Raw genomic sequence first — 23,826 nt, 5'->3', positions numbered from 1 at the left:
AGGGAGCTGGACTTGATGATCCTTATGGGTCCCTTCCAACTCTAGGTATTCTATGAAAGATGATGCTGTTTAAACCTCTTTGCCTTTGAAGGTTTCATCTGCCACCTTGAGCTAAAGACATATATTTTAAAATAGAAATGGTTCCTCAGGATAGTAAGTGGGAGGTGGTATGCCCTTTCCAGGCTAAACAATATGTCCTAATGGCAATATAATTTGCATAGACAGAAAAAACAGTATGGAATTGCCATTCTTTCTACTGAAGAACATAAGTAAAAGTAGTGGTAGTATCTTACTTTTTCACTGAAAGAACATTTGAAATGATGGCTTTCAGTTCTTTAGACAAGAATACACTTTCAGATGTAAATTATATGGGGAAAGAAAATGCTGTAGAAAATATGGGGATAGCAAGACAGTTCTACATAAAATAGATTTGTCTTGAGTATTGTTTCTTATTCTGCACATATTTTTATGCTGAACAAAAAGAAAAAAAGAAAAGAAAAAGAAAAAAAATATTAAAGGAGGTAAGCCCCTTTCACTATGAAAGCTGATAAACTAAGAAAAACAAAAGATCACAACATCTAATAGCTTGAATAAAACAGGATGGAATCACCACAAAGAAAGGTGCTATTTTCTGTAAGATATTGATAAGCTTTTACCTTAAAAATTGGAAACTTAATTCTTTGATAAGCCAATAATGTATGTATACTATGTAGGATAGTGATATAAAGTTCATGCAAAATGGTACACTACTGAAAGACTGAAATAAATTATGTCACTCATAATTCTTTTTACATGAATATACTGAGTTTCAATATTTAAAGAGTGCATATGATGGAAAGGGAAATGACTGCATGAGATTCCTCACTCAGCACTGACAATAAACCTTTCCTGAAACATCCTCCTGTTTTTTTTACTCCTGAAGTGCTTTTGAATAACTTGCCAATCACAAGGGACTATGCTAGACAGTGTAATTTGGTTTATTGGTGTGGTAAACATCCTGCTGTTGATAAGCAGCTAATGCATATGCTCGCCAATGGATCTGACAACTGCTCTCCAGTCTGGCTCCATCCAATTTGATATATGGGCCCACTGCTACAAATCTGCCAGAAATGCAGTTGTGTTACTTTTAAACCTATCTCCATAAGAATGTAGGGTTAGTTAGCAGGTTAGATAGGTTAGAGGTGGTGTCACCAGAGCCAGGTTAAGGAGCACTTGTGCGATAGCTTTCACATCAGATTCCACGGGTGATGAATTCTGCAGTGGGTGACATTGAGCTGTGACAGGCAGGCTGGGTATTAGATATTCCTCAGTGTTCTCCAAACCTTAATCTGTCTTCATCCCCACTGTCCCACAACTTAAGTATTTTACCTTACGTATGTACCTGTGCTTGTAAAACTGAAAGCGTAGGTCTTCATTAACATAATGCCTGTTCTCTTCCAGAGGCAGTATAAGCAGAAACAATTTTATGTTTGATTCAGTTTTAGAGACTAAAAATTTATATGTTTTGGTCTTTAGGAAAGGGCATTCATGTAAATATTTCCCTATACTTACAATATTGGGATACTTAAACTGAACCTGGCATCGATTAAAAGCCAGCTTTAGTTAAATGGGTACATCTTCATACTGAAACTGATATTCTACACCTGGAATTAATGTATCTTCCCCTCTTTCTTTCACTTATTCCTCTACATCTCACAATACTTTTCTCTTCCTATGAAATATACTTCCACAGAGAAAGCTGTATATAATATTAAATAGAAGTTGAGCGATTAACAGAAGCACAGCCCTTTAGAAAATGGAGAAGTCATTCCTCACCTCCCTTCGGAGAATACAATGGACCATGACAATAACAAAGCCTTGTAATGAATCAAATACTGCAAAAAGTATCTGAAATAATATTGATCTTTTGTCTGTCATGGCCAGAACTGCAGACATCCAAGTCAGTGCTAGAAGTGGCAACACCACACAGGAACTCCAAAGGGATGCCCTATTGAAAGAAAGAGAAAAACAGCACTTTATTATTATAAAAAAAAGTATTAACAGCTCACTATTAAAATAAAACATATTTAAGGATGACACTTTATCAAGTTAACTTGAAAATCACAGAAAAGAATATAACATTGTTGGTACTTTATGTTCAAAAGAAAATCCTGTATTCAGTTAATAAACACAGTTGAAATTTATTTTTTTTTTTTGCTAGAATTATTTAAAAGTGCTCAGCACTCTATACAGTGTTAGCAAACATAGTTGTCATATCAGACTATTGTCTCACATGCACTGCATAAGATTTGTAACAAGAAGATGTAAATGATCAGGACTAACATGGCATTACTGGCGGTGGTGGCTGACAAAGCTGTTGTTGAAACTACTCCACACTTGGCACATTTGAGCGTCAAACCGCTATGAGGCTCACTCATCTGACTGCAAACAAACAGAACACCCACAAAAAGAACAAAATATTGAATTGTCACCAAAAAACGTTGCTACTGAAATTTAGCTTTTAAATATGACGTCATGCAGAGAAAAAGTAAGAATTATTCAGGATGAATGCTGTATGTTGTTGCAAAACTGTACTTTATACTTCACATTCCTATTAGCTTTAAATGTTAACGCTACTGGGGCTTCATTTCATGCAGACTCTGTTTCTTCCGTTTAAGCTAAAAATGGCCCCAAATGTCCAGTGATCAAAACTGCTCAGTACACTGAAGTAAACATAAGCACGTGCTAGAATAGACACACAAAGTGAAATCCCTATATTCAGACCTGTTAAAAGACTGTTGTATCCAAATGTGCTTGAGAAAAAGACACTTAAAGGAGGAGTATGAAGTATGTGCAATTACAGAACATTGATACAGAAAGAAACCTGCAAAATGTATTCAAGCATCAAATCAGTATGGGCGTACTGTATAGTCAGATTTGTAATAGTGATCTGAATGACCCACTAACATCTGGAATGATTTTATTCATACCATCTGAAGGTCTGAATACAGGGCTTGAAATGTATGAAATCTGATGAAATAAGTATCAGTTGGTGCTAAAAAAAAGGTGACCTGTTTTGCATTTTAATAAAACACAGTACACAAGCATTAAGCTCAAAGCATTTTGTATGGACAATTGTACCTCAGCACCTGTCAGAAGAGTTAAAGCATAAAACCTGGAATTTAAATTTCCTTTACATACAGCATGCATTCAAATTCCTTCGTCAATTAAAAAAAAAATATTTTGCTATTCCTTCTCTTTCTGTTACCCGAACCAGGAATAACCATAGCTGACTTAGATGTGGCGGGAAGGCTGCGTTACCTATTCCTGGCTGGAAAGTGGTCAACATGGTGAGTATAGGTAACACTTTATTTTTTTTCCCAGTTATTTCAACCAATGGAATTCTTTTTTTAATTGCCAAACCCAGCATTCACAAGATTTTGAACACATTGCCCCAAACAACATTGAACTCCAGTGGTTTCTATTTTGACAACCATATGATGACTTTCCGTATAAATAGTGCAGTATATTTTCCATAGAAAAACAGTGACAACAATTATCTTGCATAAAGTTATTGTGGGATGTGAAAAGAGTTCAGTTAATCTGCATCACTTCACAACAATTAAAGATCTATGTTAGTGAATGAACTAGAAAAATTACTTGGATAAGCTTGAACTAAGCTTGGAAAAGTACTTTCTGTCTTTCCTTGGCAATACTTCAAAGTTATCAGACTGGATTATACTCTTTGCCTCTATAGATTTATTCTACATCTTGCACGTGATAGAACTTCATGTCCGTGTAAACCAAATATAATCATTCTGGCTTTCTACATGTTTGTGCTACCCCTTATGCCAGGAAAATGTTTGATATCCATCAAGACACTTGTTGATTCTCCATATGCTTATTAAAGTGGAAAAAAACATATGGAGCAAACATATTTGCCCTATTCTCTGCTTTAAATCCTACATAAGTGAATTCTACAGCTAAATGTTTCCCTGAACTTTTGAAGAGGTATAAGTCCAATGTTTGCCAGAAAGAATGAAGTTGCCTTGCTGAGCATGGCTGGCAAGAGATATTGAAGAAATTAGTGACAATCCCCCTTCTACTGGAGGTCAAATGCTGCATAAAATTCAATGCTTCAAAGAATGACCCAAGACTTTTCAGCTGCCAATGAGTATCAAGGAATGCTGTTGCCAAGCCACCCTCTCATACAATCACAAAAGTAAAGATTGTTTCTCAATTAGGACATCTACATGCTTTCCCAGAACAGTTGGATTGCTTCTGACAGAATAATTTCTAATTCTTTATCCACCTATTTTGAAATAAAATAACTCTTTACCAAGTTGCACATTGTTATAAAGCTACTTATTTGTTTCATTGAGAAAGCATGCTATAAACAAACAGATTTCTATAGACAACAAATAAGTAGCTGAAAAAAAAAGTTCAGCCATTTGTTCCTGGTCACTGGAAGAAGGGTAATGTTGTGCCCATTTTTAAAATGGGTACAAAAGATGACTCTGGGAACTACTGACCTGTCAGCCTCACCTCTGTGCTTGGGAAGATCATGGAACAGATCCTCCTAGAAGATATGCTAAAGCACAGGGAGGACAAGGACGTGATTAATAGCAGCCAGCATGGCTTCACCATGGGCAAATCCTGTCTGACCAACTTGGTGGCTTTCTATGATGGGGTAACCACAGCAGTGGACAAGGGTAAACTAATGGATGTGATCTATCTGGACTTCTGTAAAGCCTTTGACACAGTCCCCCACAACATCCTTCTCTCTAAATTGGAGAGATATGGATTTGATGGGTGGACAGTACGGTGGGTAAGAAACTGGTTGGATGGTCGTATTCAGAGAGTAGAGGTCAATGGCTCAAAGTCCAGATAGAGATCCGTGACAAGTGGTGTCCCTCAGGGGTCTGTACTGGGACTGGTGCTATTTAATATCTTCATCAACGACATTGACAGCGAGATTGAATGCACCCTCAGCAAGTTTGCAGATGGCACCGAGCTGAGCGGTGCAGTTGCCACACTGGAAGGATGGGATGTCATCCAGAGGGACCTGGGCAGGCTGGAGAAGTGGGCCTCTGAGAACCTTATGAGGTCAACAAGGACAGGTGCAAGGTCTATGCCTGGGTTGGGGAAATCCCCGATTTCAATACAGGATGGGGGATGACGTGATTGAGAGCAGCCCTGCAGAGAAGGGCTTGGGGGTGCTGATCGATGAGAAGCTCGACATGAGCCGGCAATGTGCGCTCGCAGCCCAGAAGGCCAACTGTGTCCTGGGCTACATCAAAAGAAGCGTGGCCAGCAGGGCGAGGGAGGGGATTCTGCCCCTCTGTTCCTCTCTTGTGAGACCTCATCTGGAATATTGTCTTCAGTTTTGGAATCCTCAACATTGTAGGCATATGGAATTGTTGGAATGAGTCCAGAGAAGGGCTATAAAGATTATAGGAGGACTGGAGCACCTTCCCTACGAGGACAGGCTGAGAGAGTTGGGCTGTTTCACCCTAGAGAAGAGAAGGCTCAGAGGATACCTTAGAGAGGCCTTCCAGTACCTGTAGGGGGTCTACAGGAAAGCTGGGAAGGGGCTGTTTACAAAGGCTTGTAATGATAGGACGAGGGGCAATGGCTAAAAACTGGAGAGGGGCAGATTTAGATTGGACATAGGGAAGAATTTCTACACTATGAGGGTGGTGAGGCACTGGCACAGGTTGCCCAGGGAAGCTGTTGATGCCTCATCCCTGGAGGTGTTCAAGGCCAGGTTGGATGGGGCCTTGGGCAGCCTGACCTAGTGGGATGTCCCTGCCCATGGCAGGGGGGTTGGAACTAGATGATCTTTAAAGTCTCTTCCAGCCCTAACTATTCTATGATTCTATGACGCTATGATTCTAAATCTAGGCTTGGATATCCTTAGAAAATATACAAAGGGAAACCCCTGGCTGCTCCAACCCCTCACGGGAATGAAAGCAGATGTGAATTTGAATTGGTGATAAGTTATTGCTACTCTAGATATAATTTGGGTAGTTTTATAATTCTCTAGATTTCATTAGTGTTATTACATGTTAAGAATGTTTATGGAGCAATGCAGACAAAAGGAAGGATAAGAACTTAATACATTCTAATGAAAAAGGAATAAAAGAGAAGAAGCAAAATGAAAGCTTTTGGTTCATATTTGTCAGACTAATGGTGAAAGAGCTGAAAACCATAAAGGTTTAATTGAATTAATAATAAATGCAAATCACACCAACTGAATTATTTATAATTTTCTAATCTGATCAATGAATTGAACTTATTAGGAATGCTACTGTTAATGAAATAGCAAAATGATTTAAAGTGAAGCTGTAATAAATTTACCCAGAACTCTAATATGCAGTAAAATAAGGATATAATTGCTTATAATTTCTAGAAATGCAGATATTTGTGGTGATAACTACAAGCTGGATCAAAAGACAATACTAGAACACGTAGCTGTAAAAAACAATTATGTGAAGTTTAAATATACTTTCTTAAGCACTGGGATGATGATGATGCACTTGTGAAATATTTTTCTCCGATATGGAATAAGTCCAGTTTTTCTGCTGCATTAATTCAAATCAATGTCATCCACTGAAAAACAATTTCTGATACCACCACTGTCATAATCATTTCTTCTCATGATAACAAATGGTATTTGCATGTAAACACAAGTCATCACTAAAAAAGAATTTCCATTTCTCTTTTTTCTTTTTTTCCTTAAAACATGATATTTTACTTTGAAATCCCGTTGCACTAATTTACAACATACGTCTATGTAGATATGGATATAAGAACAAAGGCAAATTCACATAGTCAGAATGGCAGAACACCATTGATCTCAGTACGGCATATATTGCTGTAAAATATATTTTATAACGGTTTACACAAATGAGTAACATTTCCCACCATAATAACTGAAGTTGACAGCTAGGCAAAAATAATCGGTTCCTTCAGTACACACAGTTCATAAAGCTGTTTTCCGGACCGCAAAAACTTTCTGTATGTGACATTCCTGTGAAACTTCAGCTCAGATTTGTTTAATCCTCATTATTATTAACTTAATACTGTTGTACTTGTGTTTTATTATGTTTACTTTGTTTAGTTGCATTCCCTCAGGGTAATGCAACAGCAGCTTTTGAGATGGATGGAATCTGTTAGACACACTGTTAAACTGATATAAAAGGTCAAAGCACAACCAAAAGCACTTTTGGTGAATATCTGTAATTGAAAATTGGTGATACAATTTTAATAACCCAATTGTTGCTTACCCCGCTCTGTGTTTGAGCTTTTTATCTAGGATTCCATCTCTGGAAACAAGTTTATTAAATACCAAAATGCCAATCACCATGTTGACCTGTTGAACAGAAAACAAACAGTTGATTTTTTCGGTGCTTGAAAGAAAATACTTTGTCCTGTTACTTCAGGAAAACGCTCTTACAGGCCTGAAAAATGCCTCTAGTTACATTTCTGTGTATTCCATCAGAAATGGTGCAAAACTGTCCTTGAGCACACCAAAAGCGTGCATTCTCAAATGGGTAATGTACACACACTACCACAGGCTTCTTTTTGAGTTTTGAATTATGCTGGTATCAAGTTATATGTGTACATGTCTGATGGCCAGAAGCTTGAATAACAGAGCTTTAATATTTCCTCAGTTTTAATTGCAATGATACATTCTATTCCAGGAACACCACTGCATTTGAGTTGTGCACACAGGGAAGAGCTAGTCAGAGCATACAACGACCGCAACTCTGTTCTTTTTTAAGCATTTATGGCCCATATGGGTGTTCCTACTTATATAGAACCAGCCTGTGGTTTTCCATATCCTCCTGCACATTAGTCATTGTCTTTGTCATTCAGCAAAATGCCAGTCTCAAGCCTTATTTGACTGCGATTTCCGTTCTTTTGTAGTTGAGATGAATGCCTGTGGTAAGTCTGTTTAGCTCCATTAAAGTAAATGGTCTTGTGATCACATACATGGGTTGAAGACCTAACCTAAAAAAATTCAAGTGTTGCAGCAGTCAGACTTTGGCACTCCATGGACATACTAATGGCATTTAATGGACAACTTAATGACTGTTATTATGCATTCGTATTATTGAACTGAACTCTATGAACCTGTCTCTGCACGCCATGCAAAGAGGTAATACCAAGTTTTGAATGTATTAAATAAATGTTCCTTATTATTTCTTAATTAGAAAAGAGTAATCCTTTTTTTCCATTCAAACAGATTTTTCAAGACCTGTGCCAAAATACTTAATCATTGCCAGTCTGTTCCACAACTCTTTTCCAGCTTTTCTTATTATCACTTTATTTTCAGCATTTACATTTTTCAGCTAATGTTATATAATTCTTTTGCTTTGTACACTTAGGCTTAAGTGGCTGCATGGAACAACTCCTTCCAGAACTACTAGCTAATGGTAGGGCAAACTGCAACTGTGAACTTCAAACATCTCTGAACAAAGCTTGCCAATTACACAGAGAACATACAGTTCCATGTGAAAATTATGACTGGCTTTTTTGTAAACATCCTTGGCTCCTCTATCATGACAGGGACTGTGCATTGTACAAAAGGATCCTGGCTTAACTCCAGGCAATGATGAGACAAACTCGATGGGAGTAGTAAACATCCATTTCAGGAAAATCTGTGTAGCTAAATGGCTGCATCTTTGATGACTGCTAAGACAGATTCCCTTTTGCAAGGGAAAATCAGAAATAACCAGTGTTGATAGAGCTATTCTAGTATAAAACTGGTGGAGTAGAAAGAAGAATTAGATTCAAAACCTGTGAGGGAAAAACAAATTATTGTAAAAAATCCATACAGACTGAAGAGCAGATGACTGATAGCTGACGGCACATGTAGGGTGCAATTTGTTTTACCCTAAAGTAGACACCTGAAATACCTCTGAAGGTTTGAGTCCCAGAAGTGCATATTTTTCTCCACTGACAATGAAATATAGCTGGGAAAACTAGCTTAGAGGCAGAAATCCACATTGTAGATGTCTACAATTAGGCAAAGTGAATCCTACACCTAAATGCATTTCCAGAGATACAGAAGATTAATATACAAATGAGTAACATTTCCCAGCTATGGTGATATTTTTCTTTGCCTGCAAAAGCAGTAGCCTTAGAGAACTTGTAGGCTCGTTCCACTCCTCAAGTTGCTTTTGCTGGCACAGCGATACGCTGCCAAACAGCACTATCAGACTGTCACTGAACCTCACGAGGCAGTGACAATTGTGTAGATGCTACTGATAATAACTCAGTGATTCCTGTAACGAGTTTTCTGTGCCGTTAATCAGTACATTATTTTTTCACAACTTTCTGTGTAAACATGGAGAGATATATGCTATAAAGAACTGATACAATTACATGAATCATGCATTCAAAATACTGAAGATATGTTAAAAATACTGAGCTCAGTATTTACAGAAAAATGTAATGCTACTGTATAGCTAAGTGTTTATAATTTAAAAAGTACATTCTATCATTTCATGTGAAAAGAATGGAAACTGTATTAATGTTTACCAAGACAACAGCAGCTGCAGGTCCAACGAAAGCATAAAGTAGCCCTCCTTCAAGAGACAGCCAACAGCTAGAAAGAACAGTAGAGAAGAACTAACACAAATTAAAAATAAGTATAACACATTGCTAAGAAAGCATTAATAATTACTACAGCATGAAATTCTTCCCATGTATGTTCAGTCGTACATATACAGATTCATATGCATATAAAAAGCATTATTTTGTTGATATGATGATGTAGAGAGTTGAAAGTAATTTCTATTACCAGTTATTAATGTTTCAAAAGGTTTAATGTGAATTATACATATACTGAAATGTCTAAAACATATTATGAGAGCAATAGAAAATAAGTTTGCAAATCTTATTGAATCCTCTCTACCCATGTATAACAAACAGGACTTGCCAGGTAGGTATCTAGAAATATTTCCAGGTTACAGGGTCTGACAGTTCTATACCTAAAGCAATGAAAGGTCAAGTACTTGTAACGCAGCACTTCAGAAAAAATAGGTTTCTACATATCTTCTATTACATCATTTAGCAATTGCTATTAGAACTAGGTCTTACAGACAGTATTCCCATTAAAGTAAAATCATATATGATCTAACTGTTCTGCATTCTCTGGAATACTTCACAAGCAAACTATTTAAATGTATATTTTAAAACATCTGAAACCTGTATTTTCTGCAGGTTTCTTGCAGAGTTTTTCACACTGCATCAGGGCTTTCACTGAAAACCATCAGATTTCCAACAGAGGGCACTTACAGAATCAAATTATAAATATTTTATACACCATGATGTAAAGCTTGCTGTATCTGCAAAAGATGGGGAGCTTCACACACTAAAGTAAATGCAGCTGTGCTATTTTCCTAGTGATTAGACATTCAAAGAACTGCATGTTTATTTCAATGCACGATCACACCTACATACAAGAAAACTCAAGTATATGCATTCAAATAATTTACTTGGATCTTGCACCCAGAAACATTCACATCAGAATCATATACATTTTCTTTATTTTCAAGTACTGTTTTTGTACTTTTGAAAACCGAGTAAATTAGATGCAAGCACATCATAATACTAATAGTCTGTTACTGCTGGAATTCTAACTGCAAAGAATAAGTGTGTTTCCCGTTGTAATGAAGGCACATGAAGCCTGGTACATGAACCCAATTGCATCAGTATGCCAGTTTCTGGAATGACAAATTGATGCAAATAGCTTCACTGATAAAAGAGTGACACATGCAGGCTATTCTACAACCTACCTCAAAAAGAACTCCAATAATATTCAATTTATTTCTGTAATGTCAAAGAAAAATGTTTTCAAAATTTTCTGCATTTTTTCTTGCTATTTTTCCCAAAGTTAGGTTATTTATTGTGAGAGATTGAGAACATGGGCTTCTGAGAGAGAGGAATGTATTTACAGTGCATTTCCCTGCCAGTATGAACTTTTAAACTTAGAGAAGACAACCATTCTGCATAAGTAAGACATTGAATTGAAATTTTCATGTTTATTGTTCTTAAAAAATTATTGACATATTGTAGTTGAAGCATACTTTCAGTTACCTGTGCTGCACAAAACAATCAATGGGGTTTCTTTCAAATAAAAAAAGCTTTCTACCACAAGAATCTTTAAGATCAAGGGAGACTTGTTCCTACCCTTTCTAATGCCCTCAAGTCAAAGAGCTGTTTTAAAAACCAACTTCCACTTCGAGGAAGAGCTGGAAAAAAATATAGATGTTGTCCTTTTTTCTTTACACAGTCTGAATTTTCAATAATGTAGATTTTTCAATCAAGTGTGCGATGTGATTATTGCAATGTAGTCAATATTTGCCACCTGATAACTCTGTAATATGCTTTTTTTTCCCCCCAATTATTTCTGTTGAAGACTTTCTGAAGACAGATTCTCAGGCACTTTCTTAAACCATAAGGCAATTGTAAATTTTTAGTGTTTTTTTCCCCTTCCTCTCTTCTTTTTCTTTGCTCTGATAAGATTTTTTCCCATGCTTTATGGTGGTTTTTATTTTATTCTCCTATTCTGTCTTGTTTCTCCCCGATCTCCACATAGCAGAAAGTCATATGAATAGTATTAAGAGGGTCCACTGATGGTTTTATGGGACTATGTCACATGGTCATAAAATGCTGCTGAATGATAAAGTATCTGTGGATTTGCTCCTGTGTCCTGTACATTTTGTGGGTTGTCTCATGCTCTCCAGGAGAATGGTTCCTGCTTTTAGAAGAGCATGACTATGCCAGAATTTCATTTTTTTCTGATATAACAAATTCCTGGAAGTTATCTGCACTGGTCAGTGTGTAGGTCAATGAGTAGGTCATGCAGGTTTACTAATTATAACTTGTATTAATGGGGATTTCACAGCTCTGATCATATGAACAATACTTCTTCGAACTCACACAAACAGCTGGAAAAAACAATCAAGCTTTCAGATACACAAATGTTTTTCAGATATCTTGAAATACCAAAAAACTTGTCACTGTGGATTTTTATTCTTTTGGGGAAATATCTTTACCTGCTGTATCTATATCAGTACAAGTGGCTGCGTCAAATATTTTTCATATGTAGTTTTAAATGTACAGCCATGTAATTCTCTAATTAGGACTGAAAGAAAAAGATAGAAATCAGAGATTGTTGATCACAGAATTTGTTTGAATGTGAACAATTCAAGCCACCCCCATCGTCATCTACCATGCAAAACCGAGATCTGCTTCAAAAATCCTTGACTCTTCTCTCTTTCCATCAGTCTCTTCATGTGTGGGACTATAGGACTGGAATAAGTTCCTTTATTTTGACTCTTAATTTTCCCTATCCGAAACTGTCATTTTCAAAAATAGCATCTTACAGCAGGAATATGTTGCAACAGGACTCATTTCTGATGGCAGCATGTGTGCAATTGATTGCAGCCAAACAGGCCAAATATAGTGCAAGCAGTTAAAAAGCTTACACAAATACTGTAGTTATTGGAGTAGGAGCAGGACAGGAGCTCTATTTTTATACTGCCCAACAGTTGCTACGGGACACAATTCTTTGCTGGCTTCTAGGGTAGGACATCCATTCCTTGTATTCCTTGTTTTCCATACATAATTCTAATGTCAAATACCAAAAATTATTTGCAAATAAGATAAGAATGCTGCATTATGATTCTGTTTGTACCATGTATACGGCCTTTTGTGCTTTTGTCCCACGGTATCATGTCAGCTGAATTTGGGTCGTGGGAGAGGAGCTCTTACATGCACAGAGACCTGCTTTTTTTCACTTTCCAGGTTGCCCTTAATGAATGATTTGTTGCTTTGTCTGAATATTTCAGTATATCCTCTTTTAAAAATGCATTCAGCCCAGGGAGGAAGTAGGAAGCAGGAAGCAACACTAACTAAAGCAAGTAGACATACATGAATAATTTCAGTAGAATAAATGCAAGGGGATTGATCCTACAAGGGACAGAGCTACATCCCCCAATGGGATGTGGACATCGTAATCCTGCGATTTGTAAGTCTCACAGCCTAAAGGATGCTCTAGTTCTGGTTCAAGTACTAAGTAATAAAAAAGCCAGCAAGATGAGCTTATTTTAGTTAGGAAAAAAAGGTCAGAGGAGCAACTCCTCAATATAAGTCCCCCAAAATGGCTATGACTGTTGTTTTGCTAATGATTGCTAGCACTATCGCACAGTTAAGCACTTCAGTGAGGTAAGCTATTTCTCATTAAAAAAATGCAAGACACCCATTGTCACAATTTAAAACTAAACAGCTCAGTGGTTAGAGATGATATTTAGGAGGAGATTTGGTTTTGAGTCCTGGCGCACCCAGAGCTGGAGCAAGGGCTTGAAGGCTCCCGTGCTGTTTGCTAAGAGACCGGCACATGCAGGGCAGGGAGGGAGAATCCTGATCTCACTCAGTGATGATGCAAAGGAGAATAATTAAATATTCATTGAAGTGAGGACTTGACCTAACTCATCCTCATCTCTGATGAGTGCTCTCATTACCAGGCTACAGAGTCATATTTCCTCTCTTTCTGTCCAGATGCATACTAAATTTCTCAAGCAACGTGAGAGGAGCTTCTAACAGATGACTGCAGAAAAAGCACTCTCAAGTACATAACATCTCAGTGGTTGGAGTCTGCTGATAGGAGGGAAGCTTAGTCCAAGCTCCTTCTTCAACAGGAGACAACTGAAGGGCAGTCTTGCTAAGGAGTGAATTTTACGTGGTGCTAAATACGCACTGTAACCAGCCAAATGTATTAATAAAATGTAAATGAGGTACACAGATCTCCTCCTCACTGTGTCTCTCATGTACAGCTCAGTCCAGAATACAGGCTGGATCAGGCACTCCAGGAGAGAGGGGATGGATGGGAGAATTGTTTTGATATTCCTGTGAGGCTTTGGCTCCAAGCAGCTCAGGGGCATCAAAACTGAAGTATGTGCTTGATGGGTACCAAAGAGACTATTGCAGTACATTTTTAGACAGGTTTAGAGGTTGGCAAAAGCTGACCACAACATTTAAGGCTCTCTTCGATAAATGCATATAAGTGGACCTGAATCTCAGCACTTCTAAAAGGCCTGTTGCTTCACCTCCTCACAAGAAATCCAGGATCCTCAGTGCTTTGCTGAGCTCAGTCCAAGACTGGCATATGGTTTTCTTCTTGTCCTTTTGTGGACCACTCAGTGACTCTCAGGGTAGTTCCAAGCGTGACTGGATACCTGTAGGGCCTTTAGTCTAAGCTATGTAATTCCTGATGGGTATGACAGTCTTGTTAATTAAAAACATAATTTATCATTTCAGATTGACTTACTAGTGGGCTGTTCCATATCCTTTTGTCTTCGTAAAGCCTATTGATATTGCAACCACCAATGCTGGTAAACCTGAAAAAAAAAACCCAAAACCTGTAATAACTAGGTGCTGAGCAAAATATTGCTCTTCTACTTGGACAAAAAGTGACAGGACAAGCTAAAGCAAAATGGACAATTTTACATGGAATGAATCATTTAATGAAGCACAGTGCTACTGCAGGATTTGTTTTTCTGAAGCACTGTCAGGGAGGAGGACACTGTTTTCTGCCCACGGTGTACAACTTTGATGTAGCTAAATTACTGGTACATCTGACAGGTCTTAAAGTGAACTAGGAAGAGGCTTCATGAATATTCAGTGAATGTTTTTTCTTGTTTTATTTTGATTTCTTGATATTACACTACTTTGCTGAAAATCTTCTAAAATGTTGTTAAAATGTAGTTATAAAAGAATGTTAAAATATACATCAGCATAGCTTGATCTTTAGATAAAGTGGAAAGGCTCATAACCTAGTTTTCTTTTTAGTACCATGCTGTCTTCTATCTTTGAGGTTTACTGAAGAAAATTATTGTATTCTTGACATTGTCACTGCATTAAAAGTTTCATTCCAATGATTCTAAGGAAATGAATTTATGGACTTACCCCATCCAAGGCACAGGAAACGTTTCCTTATAAGCCGTGTCCTAATTTTTCCAGTAACAGCCATATATGACTGCCACGCTTCTGTCAAAACCCAACAGAATGAAGCTAAGAAGAAGAAGTGTAAAAATGCGGTGGTTGTGGTGCAGATGCCCTGCAGGGAGCAAAGAGAAGTTCATGCTGAATACTTAGGGACACTCGTTTCTCTTTTCAATTCAAAGAGTTGTCATATTCTATCATCTTGACCTTTATTCTTAGTATCAACTCGCCTTTTAGGTTGTGGTTGCCAGAGAGAAAGAAAGAAACATGTTAATGAGGCTAAGGCAGAAAAGGTTTTGAGTGTTTTCCCAAACATTGAGTGTGAAGAGCAGGGACAAAGAACACAAAATAAATCGTATCACCAGGTTTATCTCTACACATTTACTTGGACCAGGGATCATCATAAAGCCATTGTGGTAAGCAAGTTATAAATTTAACTGCTTATAAAATCTCGCGGAGCTGAATACAGAAACTATATGGGGAAAATGCTCCTAATTGCCATGTGTATTTTCTTTTTCCTCTATGCAGAAAGACTCTGACTGTAAATCTTAATTGAAGGTAACAGATTGTTTAATTTATTTGATTTTTTTTAAATTTAAATTTTATTGAACATTAACCTATTTTAATATACTTCCCGAGATCTTTTTAGTCAGGTTTAAATATCATAACCTTAACAATCACCCTGGATATTGTTTTTATGGGTGTCAGTCATTTGTCATCTGAGAAGTATTTTGAGCACATGCAATTGGCTTGTTTTTCTTCACTGTAGACCTTAATTAAACTTGACATTGTTGCTTATATAAATGAACTTCTTGTCATAAATGATGATCTTCCCTCCACTCTGTTGCTTAAAATGCCAGTTGCAGGCTATAAAATGTAGTGTATACTGTACCCCAGCACCAGAACCACATCAGTAATATTGAGAATATCCTTATCATGATTTAAAGTCTATACCAAGCTTCCCCACCATTTCACACACCCAATATTAACAACGCACAATTGTAGTTGAGAAATGCCGATACTTTATGACTATTTATTTATGCAGCACACACATCTAACAGCCATCTTACACACATGTAAAAAATACTAGTTAAGTTTTTTTACAAAAATTCAACTTCAGCAAACTGTTTAGGGAGAAAATATGCAAGTGTTCAAGTTGCTTGCATACATTCTCGAATCAGGGCTGATATCTACAAAAATTTTGGAAGGACATGACATTGCACATGCTTTTTATTTCATTTTATATTCTAAATTACTTTCATGTCTTTTTGTTTTGAATTTTCTATGGTGTTCATTTTCCTAGATTCTTATCTGAAATCAGTTGTGCTGGTTCACTCAAACAGTTATGTCAAATGTATAGGTGACAGCGGATATCAACCTCTCAACTTTCAAAAAGTTATAGATTTGAGTCAAAACTTATTGATTTCCTGCTGTGAATTTATAGGTGTGACAAACACCTTGCTTTCTAATCCTGGGTCAAACTGTCTATTTAAATCTGGGGGAAGGGGTGTCTACCTAGTTACATGCAAGAGATTGATTGATTTTTAAATCAAGAGTTGTTGATTTTTAAAAAGCAGAGAATGCAAACTGGAAAAAAGATAGCAGATCTACCATTCCATCCTAGATTTTTTCATTAATTCTTATGTTTAGATGTCCCTAAGTAAGTGGAATCATAAAATCTATCCTGTTAAAGCCTGACTGATAGCAATATTCCCTGTATATGAAAAATAAATATTTATTTAAAAAGAAAGCAATGGAGTGAAACACACAACAAATATAATAGAACATATGGAAATGTTCTTTCTTTTACTAGCTGGCTCAGATGTTATGAATTCCCAATATGCAACTTTAATTTGCTTTCCTACAAATGTTTTCGTAAAAGCTAGCATGTTCTGTTGGAATGAGAATTTGACAATAAAATGACTTTGGAGAAAAAGTTGAGAGTCTTTTAGAGGGAAACCACATAGATGAAACAGTATTACGCTGAAAAAATTGGAAATATACTATTTCCTTTATAGGTAATGCAAATACAAACAAATCCTGATCTTTTTCGTGAAATAATTACTAACTTTTATGACTGATTGAGTGTACGCTGTAGGGTTTAGTTCATAATTTATCCCCTGTATTAGAAGAAAGATAGATGATGATAATCTGATACAAATGTAGACACAGTTGTTGTGGAAGAACGAGCTGTGATGGAAATGTTAATGATCATGTTGATCACAAAATAAGAAGACAGAAGCAAGTTTTATTAGAAGCATTCTGTGCTCTGGCTGGAGTATATGACTGCTGATTATATCTGTCTCTACTGAATGGCAGATAGGGGTCATTAATGAACACTGATGTCAAGTCTGTACCACTGATATAACCATGTATTTGCATCATATACCACCAGAAAGATGCAAAACAGCCCCTAAACATCACCTAACAACTGCTATGGGATTGTGCTGACAGAATTGTGTGCAGGTGGGGCTTGAAGTGAATTCAGCCTCCAGACAGAGAGAAGCAGTCCTGGGAAAAGAAACTCCTCTCTCCAGGTATAGCTGTGGGCTCAGCATGGTCGACCAATACTCCCTGGAAATCTGGCTTTTATGTACTTCTGTATTTTTTCCCTTTGATAAACAAATAAACAAACAATGCTGTCTGGGAAGATGCTATATCTGGGAAGTCTATTTCTAAAAACAAGCAAAAATTAATTTTCACCAAAGGCTGTTATTAAATGGGGAATTGATTATCACAAGCCAGGGAGCCATAATTTTAACAAGTACTTTATTAGTCTCTTTTTCTTTCTCACTATGTCAAGGACTACTCCAAATCCCTCCTTCTCCCTCCTCTTTTCTCCCTTTCCAAGGGTCTAGCACCTCCCCTTACCCTGATGCAGCAGCAGCAGCATCATGGTCCATCACAGAAAGCCTCAGTGAGTCAACCTATCTGCATCAAGTGATACTGATACACATCTTCCTCATTGCTTAATTGCTTTAGGAGGAGATGTTTCCTATTTGTTTCTAATTCTTGTTTGTTAAAACTCACAGAATTAATTACCTGTGCTGAGCACCTGTCAACTTGCAATAAAATGAATTTTAACAGCCTAATTTATTCACTATTGCTCTAAGCTTCTGAAATTAAGTCACCTCTGTTATTTTAACTTCTTCTTCCTCCCATTGCTGTTGTTCTCAGCTCCCCATATTTAATTCTAATTACTAGTGGGGGAAGGGACCTTTTCTGTCCTCAGAATGCACAATTTAATGAGCTCTAATTGAGCCTCAAGTGTTACCTTGAATATCTAAGTAAGACCATTCATCCCTTTTTAATAAACAATACACTTCTGAAAGCACAGCTCACATCAGGTATCAAATTATTTCCTTCTTTCACTCTTGTAAGACACCCACTCTGAATAAGAGTACTAAAGCACAGATGAGAAGTTGTAAAAAACAGTGCAAATTCAAAACTACTTGTTCCAGTGATTAATATTTTTAATGTAATGGTGATGAATAATATAGAGAACATTTATCAGTTCCTATGACCTACAAAACATAGGTCATAAATGAAAATTCAAAATAATAATTTATGATTATTTTTTAGCATCTTGGGGTTGGTTTTTTTTTGTTGTTATGTTGGGGTTTTTTTAATAGAACAATGGGTTTTTTATAACAGTGATATTAACAGATCTTCCACACAAAGACAGACAGAGTTAAGCATTACACCTGATTTGTTTTCTTGCCCTGAAACAGGTTCTTTTTCCTTCTACAAATTACTTGACTGTCTCTGGGTTCTGATACATAGTACAAGAATCAAAGCTACTGAAAATTGAACATGAAAAATGAAATCTGCATTGGTGACAGCAAATTGAATGGGGCTGAAATTCACTCAGCAGGGTTATGTCATGAAGTAGAAATGAAAGCTAGTAGAAAATCATTTAAGTAATAAAATTTCTTGGAGATTAAAAAAATCTTGCCCTTGATTTAGCTCTGAGGAGATAAATCTGAGGAGATAAATCAAATAGGTGATAGGTTTATTCTTACAAAGTTCTGACCATGCACTAAATACACAAATAAAGAACACTTAAAGACCACAATAAAGAATACATGAAACAAAGAAAAAAAAAAAGAGAAAGTGAAGGTTGTAACAAAGAACAGAAATGTAATTCTGTGACAAAATGGTATATTTCATTGGATTTCTGTGACTCTCAGTTCCTCATCTGTGAAACACTTTATCTTTTCCTTTTTCTTAAATGAAAACTACAAATTAAAACAGAAACAATTGCTTACTATTCTTTATTAGCTTTTAAATTATTATTTACTTTAAAACTGATTTGCACAATACAGTAACTTTGTCTGAATTATGGCAGACTGTCAGAATACACGGATATAGTACACTGGTCAGCTAAACATAGAATCACAGAATCATAGAATCATAGAACCATGGAATCATGGAATGGTTTGGGTTGGAATGGAATTTAAAGATCACCCAGTTCCACTCCCCCTGCCATGGGCAGGAACACTTCCCACCAGACCAGGCTGCTCAAGGCCCCATCCAACCTGGCCTTGAACACTTCCAGGGATGGGGCACCCACAACTTCCCTGGGAAACCTGTTCCAGTGCTTCACCATCCTCATCATGAAGAATTTCTTCTTAATGTCTAGTCTAAATCTTCCCCCCTCCAATTTACAGCCATTCCCACCCGTCCTATCACTCCACACCCTTGTAAAAAGTCCCTCTACAGCTTTCTTGTAGCCCCCTTCAGGTACTGGAAGGTCACTATAAGCTCTCCACAGAGAGAGAGCCTTCTCTTCTCCAGGCTGAACAACATCAATTCTCTCAGCCTGTCCTCATAGAAAAGGTGCTCCAGCCCTCTGATCATCTTTACTACCCTCTCTGGACCCATTTCGACAGTTCCATAACCCTCTTATGTTGAAGATTCCAAAACTGGACACAATACTCCAGGTGGGGTCTCATGAAAGCAGAGTAGAGGGCAGAACCACCTCCCTCAATCTTCTTTTGATGCAGCCCAGGATATGATTGGCCTTCTGGGCTCTGAGCGTGTATTGCCAGCTCATTGTTGAGCCTGTCATCAATGAACACTCCCAAGTACTTCTCCACAGGGCTGCTCTCCATCACGTCATCACTCATCCTCTACTGAAACCACAGATTGACCCAACCCAGGTGTAGGACTTTGCATTTGGCCTTGTTGAACCTCATGAGGTTCTCATAGACACACTTCTCTAGTTTGTTCAGGTCCCTCTGGATGACATCCTGCCCTTCTGGTGTGACAACTGCACCACTCAGCTTGGTGTCATCTGCAAACTTGTTGAGGCTGCACTCAGTCTTGCTGTCTATATAATTGATGAAGATATTAAACAGCACCAGTCCCAATACTGATCCCTGAGGGGCACAACTTGTCACGGATCTCCATCTGGACATAAGACAATACTGAATTTTAGAATAAATACTAATTTCTAGAGTAAACTGCCACAAAATAATAGATGGACTTTCAGAGGCTGTAGGACAAAGAAGTAAGGGCTTGCATCTCAGCTGTGTTTCTCTGGAAGGAGGTGGATTTTCAATGACAAAGAAGTATGGCAAGTAAGGCTGTCTCTTCAGTTGCAAACATATTTGAAACTGGTAGGATCTTAAATGGCAGAGAAATCACAGCTGTAGACTTTCAGGTTTCTCTTCCAGGATCATTAATATTACTGGCAATATAAAGCATTGAATGTACCATTTCAGTTAGAAAATCCCATTTTATTTTTTTTCCTTTTTCAGGCTCAAGTACTGCTAAAACCACTTGTTTCAAGCAAATAATTCAGGAAATCTGATACCCATATAGAAAAATAGCACTATAGTGGAAAAAAATTGTACTAAAATAATGTTAATCACATATTAAACCAAGAGCTATGAAACTATTTACTTTAATTAACTCATAGACAAACTTTTAAATCTTCTAAAAGTCTTCTCTGGTGTCCTTAAAGGTTGAAGCCTCAAGTGGTTTAACTTCATTACATTGTGTTCTGATATCTGACACGATAACCCAAAATAGCATTTGACTTAATGAGCATTTATGTGAAAAGATATGCACAATTAATTATTATACTGCAGGGTTCCATATGCGGTACAAGACAATGTGAATGGTAAGCCACTACTTGGACTTTTAGAGCAAGCTAATTCTTTTGCACGACAGCAGTGGATTTTGAGTATTTATGTGATCTTCCCCACAAAGATAATGAGCAATAACTGAGGACACTCAATTTTTTATTCTCCTACTCAATCAGTTTTGTTTGCGTACAACAAGCAAGATGCCTTTCTAGGTTCTCCAGCTGTTTCTGTAGTTCCTTTGGTTTAGTTTACAACTACAATCTTACAAAGGGCAGCTATATCATCAACAGCACCAAAATGCCACAGAAAGATATTTTCAGTATCAAGTTGTGGGTTTATTTTTGGTATCATGTTCAAACTATCACAACATTTGCTAAACTTTGGGGTCATTACATGTGCTCAGACTCGGGGTGCAGTATGTATTCAGCTATTTTGATTTAAAGTTTGTTTGCCTGTCATATCTTGTCTCTCTTCCGGAGCCTGTCCTGTTATCTGACTGTATAACCCCAATGATTCTAGTGCAATGCTGTAAGTGTGATGGAAAGAAAACTTACTCTTAAAACTGTAAGTTTTCTCTTCATTTATACTGCCCAGAAATGCTTTCAATATCTGCCGTCTTATTTTTCACCTAAAGTTTCTCTAGAATCTACACCATCAGATCCAATTCCTGCTCCTCTTTTCCCATATTTCCCTCAAGGGTATTTCTGAAAATTGCTTCTTTGTGACTGAAGCATTCACAATCTTTACTGTTACTTACTTATGAAGATCAGTCAGAATGTCTCCCATTTAATTCCAGATGCACAGTCCAGCAATAGAAATGTTCATATATGATCCACTAAAAGAACATGGAACCTGCTTTTTAGCTTCTGCCCTTTGTAATTACTTTTCTTCAAAGTTCTCCTTCGATAGCTATCACCTCTATCACTCATATCAATAATGTCTGCATTTAAATTTGATACCATATAGCTGTGCTTTGGCATCCCTCAATTCTGTCTACAGAGAACCGCTGGATTTTATCCAAACTAATTCCTCTACTAGTTACCATTCTTCTCCAGACCTTAGAATGCACATCCATCATTCTATTAGTTAGATGTGAAGGGTTAGGCTGTGGATCTTTGGAATGAAAAAGAATTCATGAAAGTTGCTTCCTGGGTACGCAAACCTTCCATGCTCTGTGGTATGGCACAATCTGTCTGTGCTAGTAACAGTTTGGGCATCTTTGTGCACTGGTGTGTGATCCATGCTGCAAAATTGTTAGTGAATTCCTTGGTACGGTTTTGACCTGGGGCAAAATATACTCTCCCAGCCCACAAACAGACTGAAGGAGAGCTTGGGCCAGGAACCCTGCCTGACAGTCAGCTTGCATACAACTGTCCTCCTGCCCTGGAGGGCTTTGGTTGTGATGGCTGCAAGCCACATTGTGTTAACTTGCCTCAGGGCTATAGAAATATTTGTGTCTTATTTTGGTTGCTAGTTGGGTTAGTGGCAAGAAGTCCAGCTGGATAATTCATAATATGATCAGCTACTACTAACATAAGAGGCAGTAAAATTCATTCCATGTTGTTTATAGGATTTTCTGGAGATTGTCAGTGCACTGCGCAGGTTTGTAATGCATTCAGTCAGAATTGCTTTCTTGGTGGCCTGCCTACCGTAAATTGAAAACCAGTTGGAAGATAGTTATCATACAGTTTCCATAGCCTCGTACTCATTTTAGTCTTCCTCCTGGTTTGGATTGTTATTGCTAGGTTTTATGCAAGCAAATGAGTGCAGCACAAGCAGTATCATAGAGCAGGTTACTCAGAAGCAATTTAATTTCTTCGATTACAAAACCTGGCAAGGGAAGCTCTTTCCTTCTTGCCTTTGTGCTGTGAACATGTATATTTTTCTGGGCAGGCAGGAAATGAAGGAATAGGATCCTGTCATTGTTTACAGGATTAATTCAAAAGTCAGTGGAAAGACTCCCATTAATTTAAGTGGGCTTTATATTGGGTGTTAACACCTATAGAGTCAGGGATGAAAGGTGCATGAGCAGAGGCTTCTGATGTTGCTCCTTATCCTAAGTGTTTTAAATGTTTACAAAGTATTGGATGAATATTTTTCTGGTAAATGAATATGGCCTACTTCACATCATGAATGTATTGTGTTGGCTTTGATGTTAAACACTTTAAACAAGGTAAATGTCAACTCTGTCAGGAGAAAATAACATTATTTTAACTATGTCTTCACATGAATGTGCTGTGAAGTTTACAAAGCTCAGAACAGCAGGTTTTGAGGCTGACATAAAAGAAAATAAGAAACTCTTTACAACTCTGAAGATCAATTTAAATACAAGTTTTTCAGCACCTTCTTGACTAATTAATCCCAAATTTCTATCACTGTTTTAATAGTGATATTGCACTGTGCCACAGAAAACCCTTTCCCAGTTGTCTTCTTTTTCTTGTGTTTCTTTTGGGTTTGGTTTCTTTTTTCTTGAAAAATCAGTCCTTTTGATTGTAAAGTGATCATGCTCAGTTTAGGTAAAAAATAAGTGAAAATCACTGGCATGCTCTGTTAAAATAATTTCTTCACTACTGAGCTAGTTAGGAATGACAATTAAAAAATTAACTTGAAGTTTATGCTCTCTTGAAAAACTACTCTATAAAATTAGCTTTTTGAGGTTTTGCATTACCAAGTATGAAAGATTTCATATTTAAGGACAGGTAAAATATCGATTTATGGATAATACATAGATTTGTTT

General features: G+C 37.2%; 1 protein-coding gene across 8 annotated transcripts in view; it reads right to left on the bottom strand.

The window, feature by feature from the left end:
* ADGRB3 (adhesion G protein-coupled receptor B3) overlaps positions 1–23,826 on the bottom strand; it is a 457,722-nt gene that overhangs the window by 30,736 nt on the left and 403,160 nt on the right. For 7 of the 8 annotated variants that reach the window (XM_054061560.1, XM_054061566.1, XM_054061564.1 and 4 more), the window contains 6 exons: positions 14,962–15,112; positions 14,324–14,393; positions 9,529–9,595; positions 7,269–7,354; positions 2,323–2,421; positions 1,816–1,987 (listed from right to left, as the gene is read on the bottom strand). In XM_054061560.1, the coding sequence (XP_053917535.1) occupies positions 1,816–1,987; positions 2,323–2,421; positions 7,269–7,354; positions 9,529–9,595; positions 14,324–14,393; positions 14,962–15,112 (645 nt within the window). The remainder of the gene's footprint in view (positions 1–1,815; positions 1,988–2,322; positions 2,422–7,268; positions 7,355–9,528; positions 9,596–14,323; positions 14,394–14,961; positions 15,113–23,826) is intronic. The other variant, XM_054061567.1, reaches the window with a different exon arrangement.

Source organism: Cuculus canorus, chromosome 3 (genome assembly GCF_017976375.1).
Source record: "Cuculus canorus isolate bCucCan1 chromosome 3, bCucCan1.pri, whole genome shotgun sequence".
Lineage (NCBI taxonomy): Eukaryota > Metazoa > Chordata > Aves > Cuculiformes > Cuculidae > Cuculus > Cuculus canorus.
This window is presented reverse-complemented; position numbering and strand designations above follow the sequence as displayed.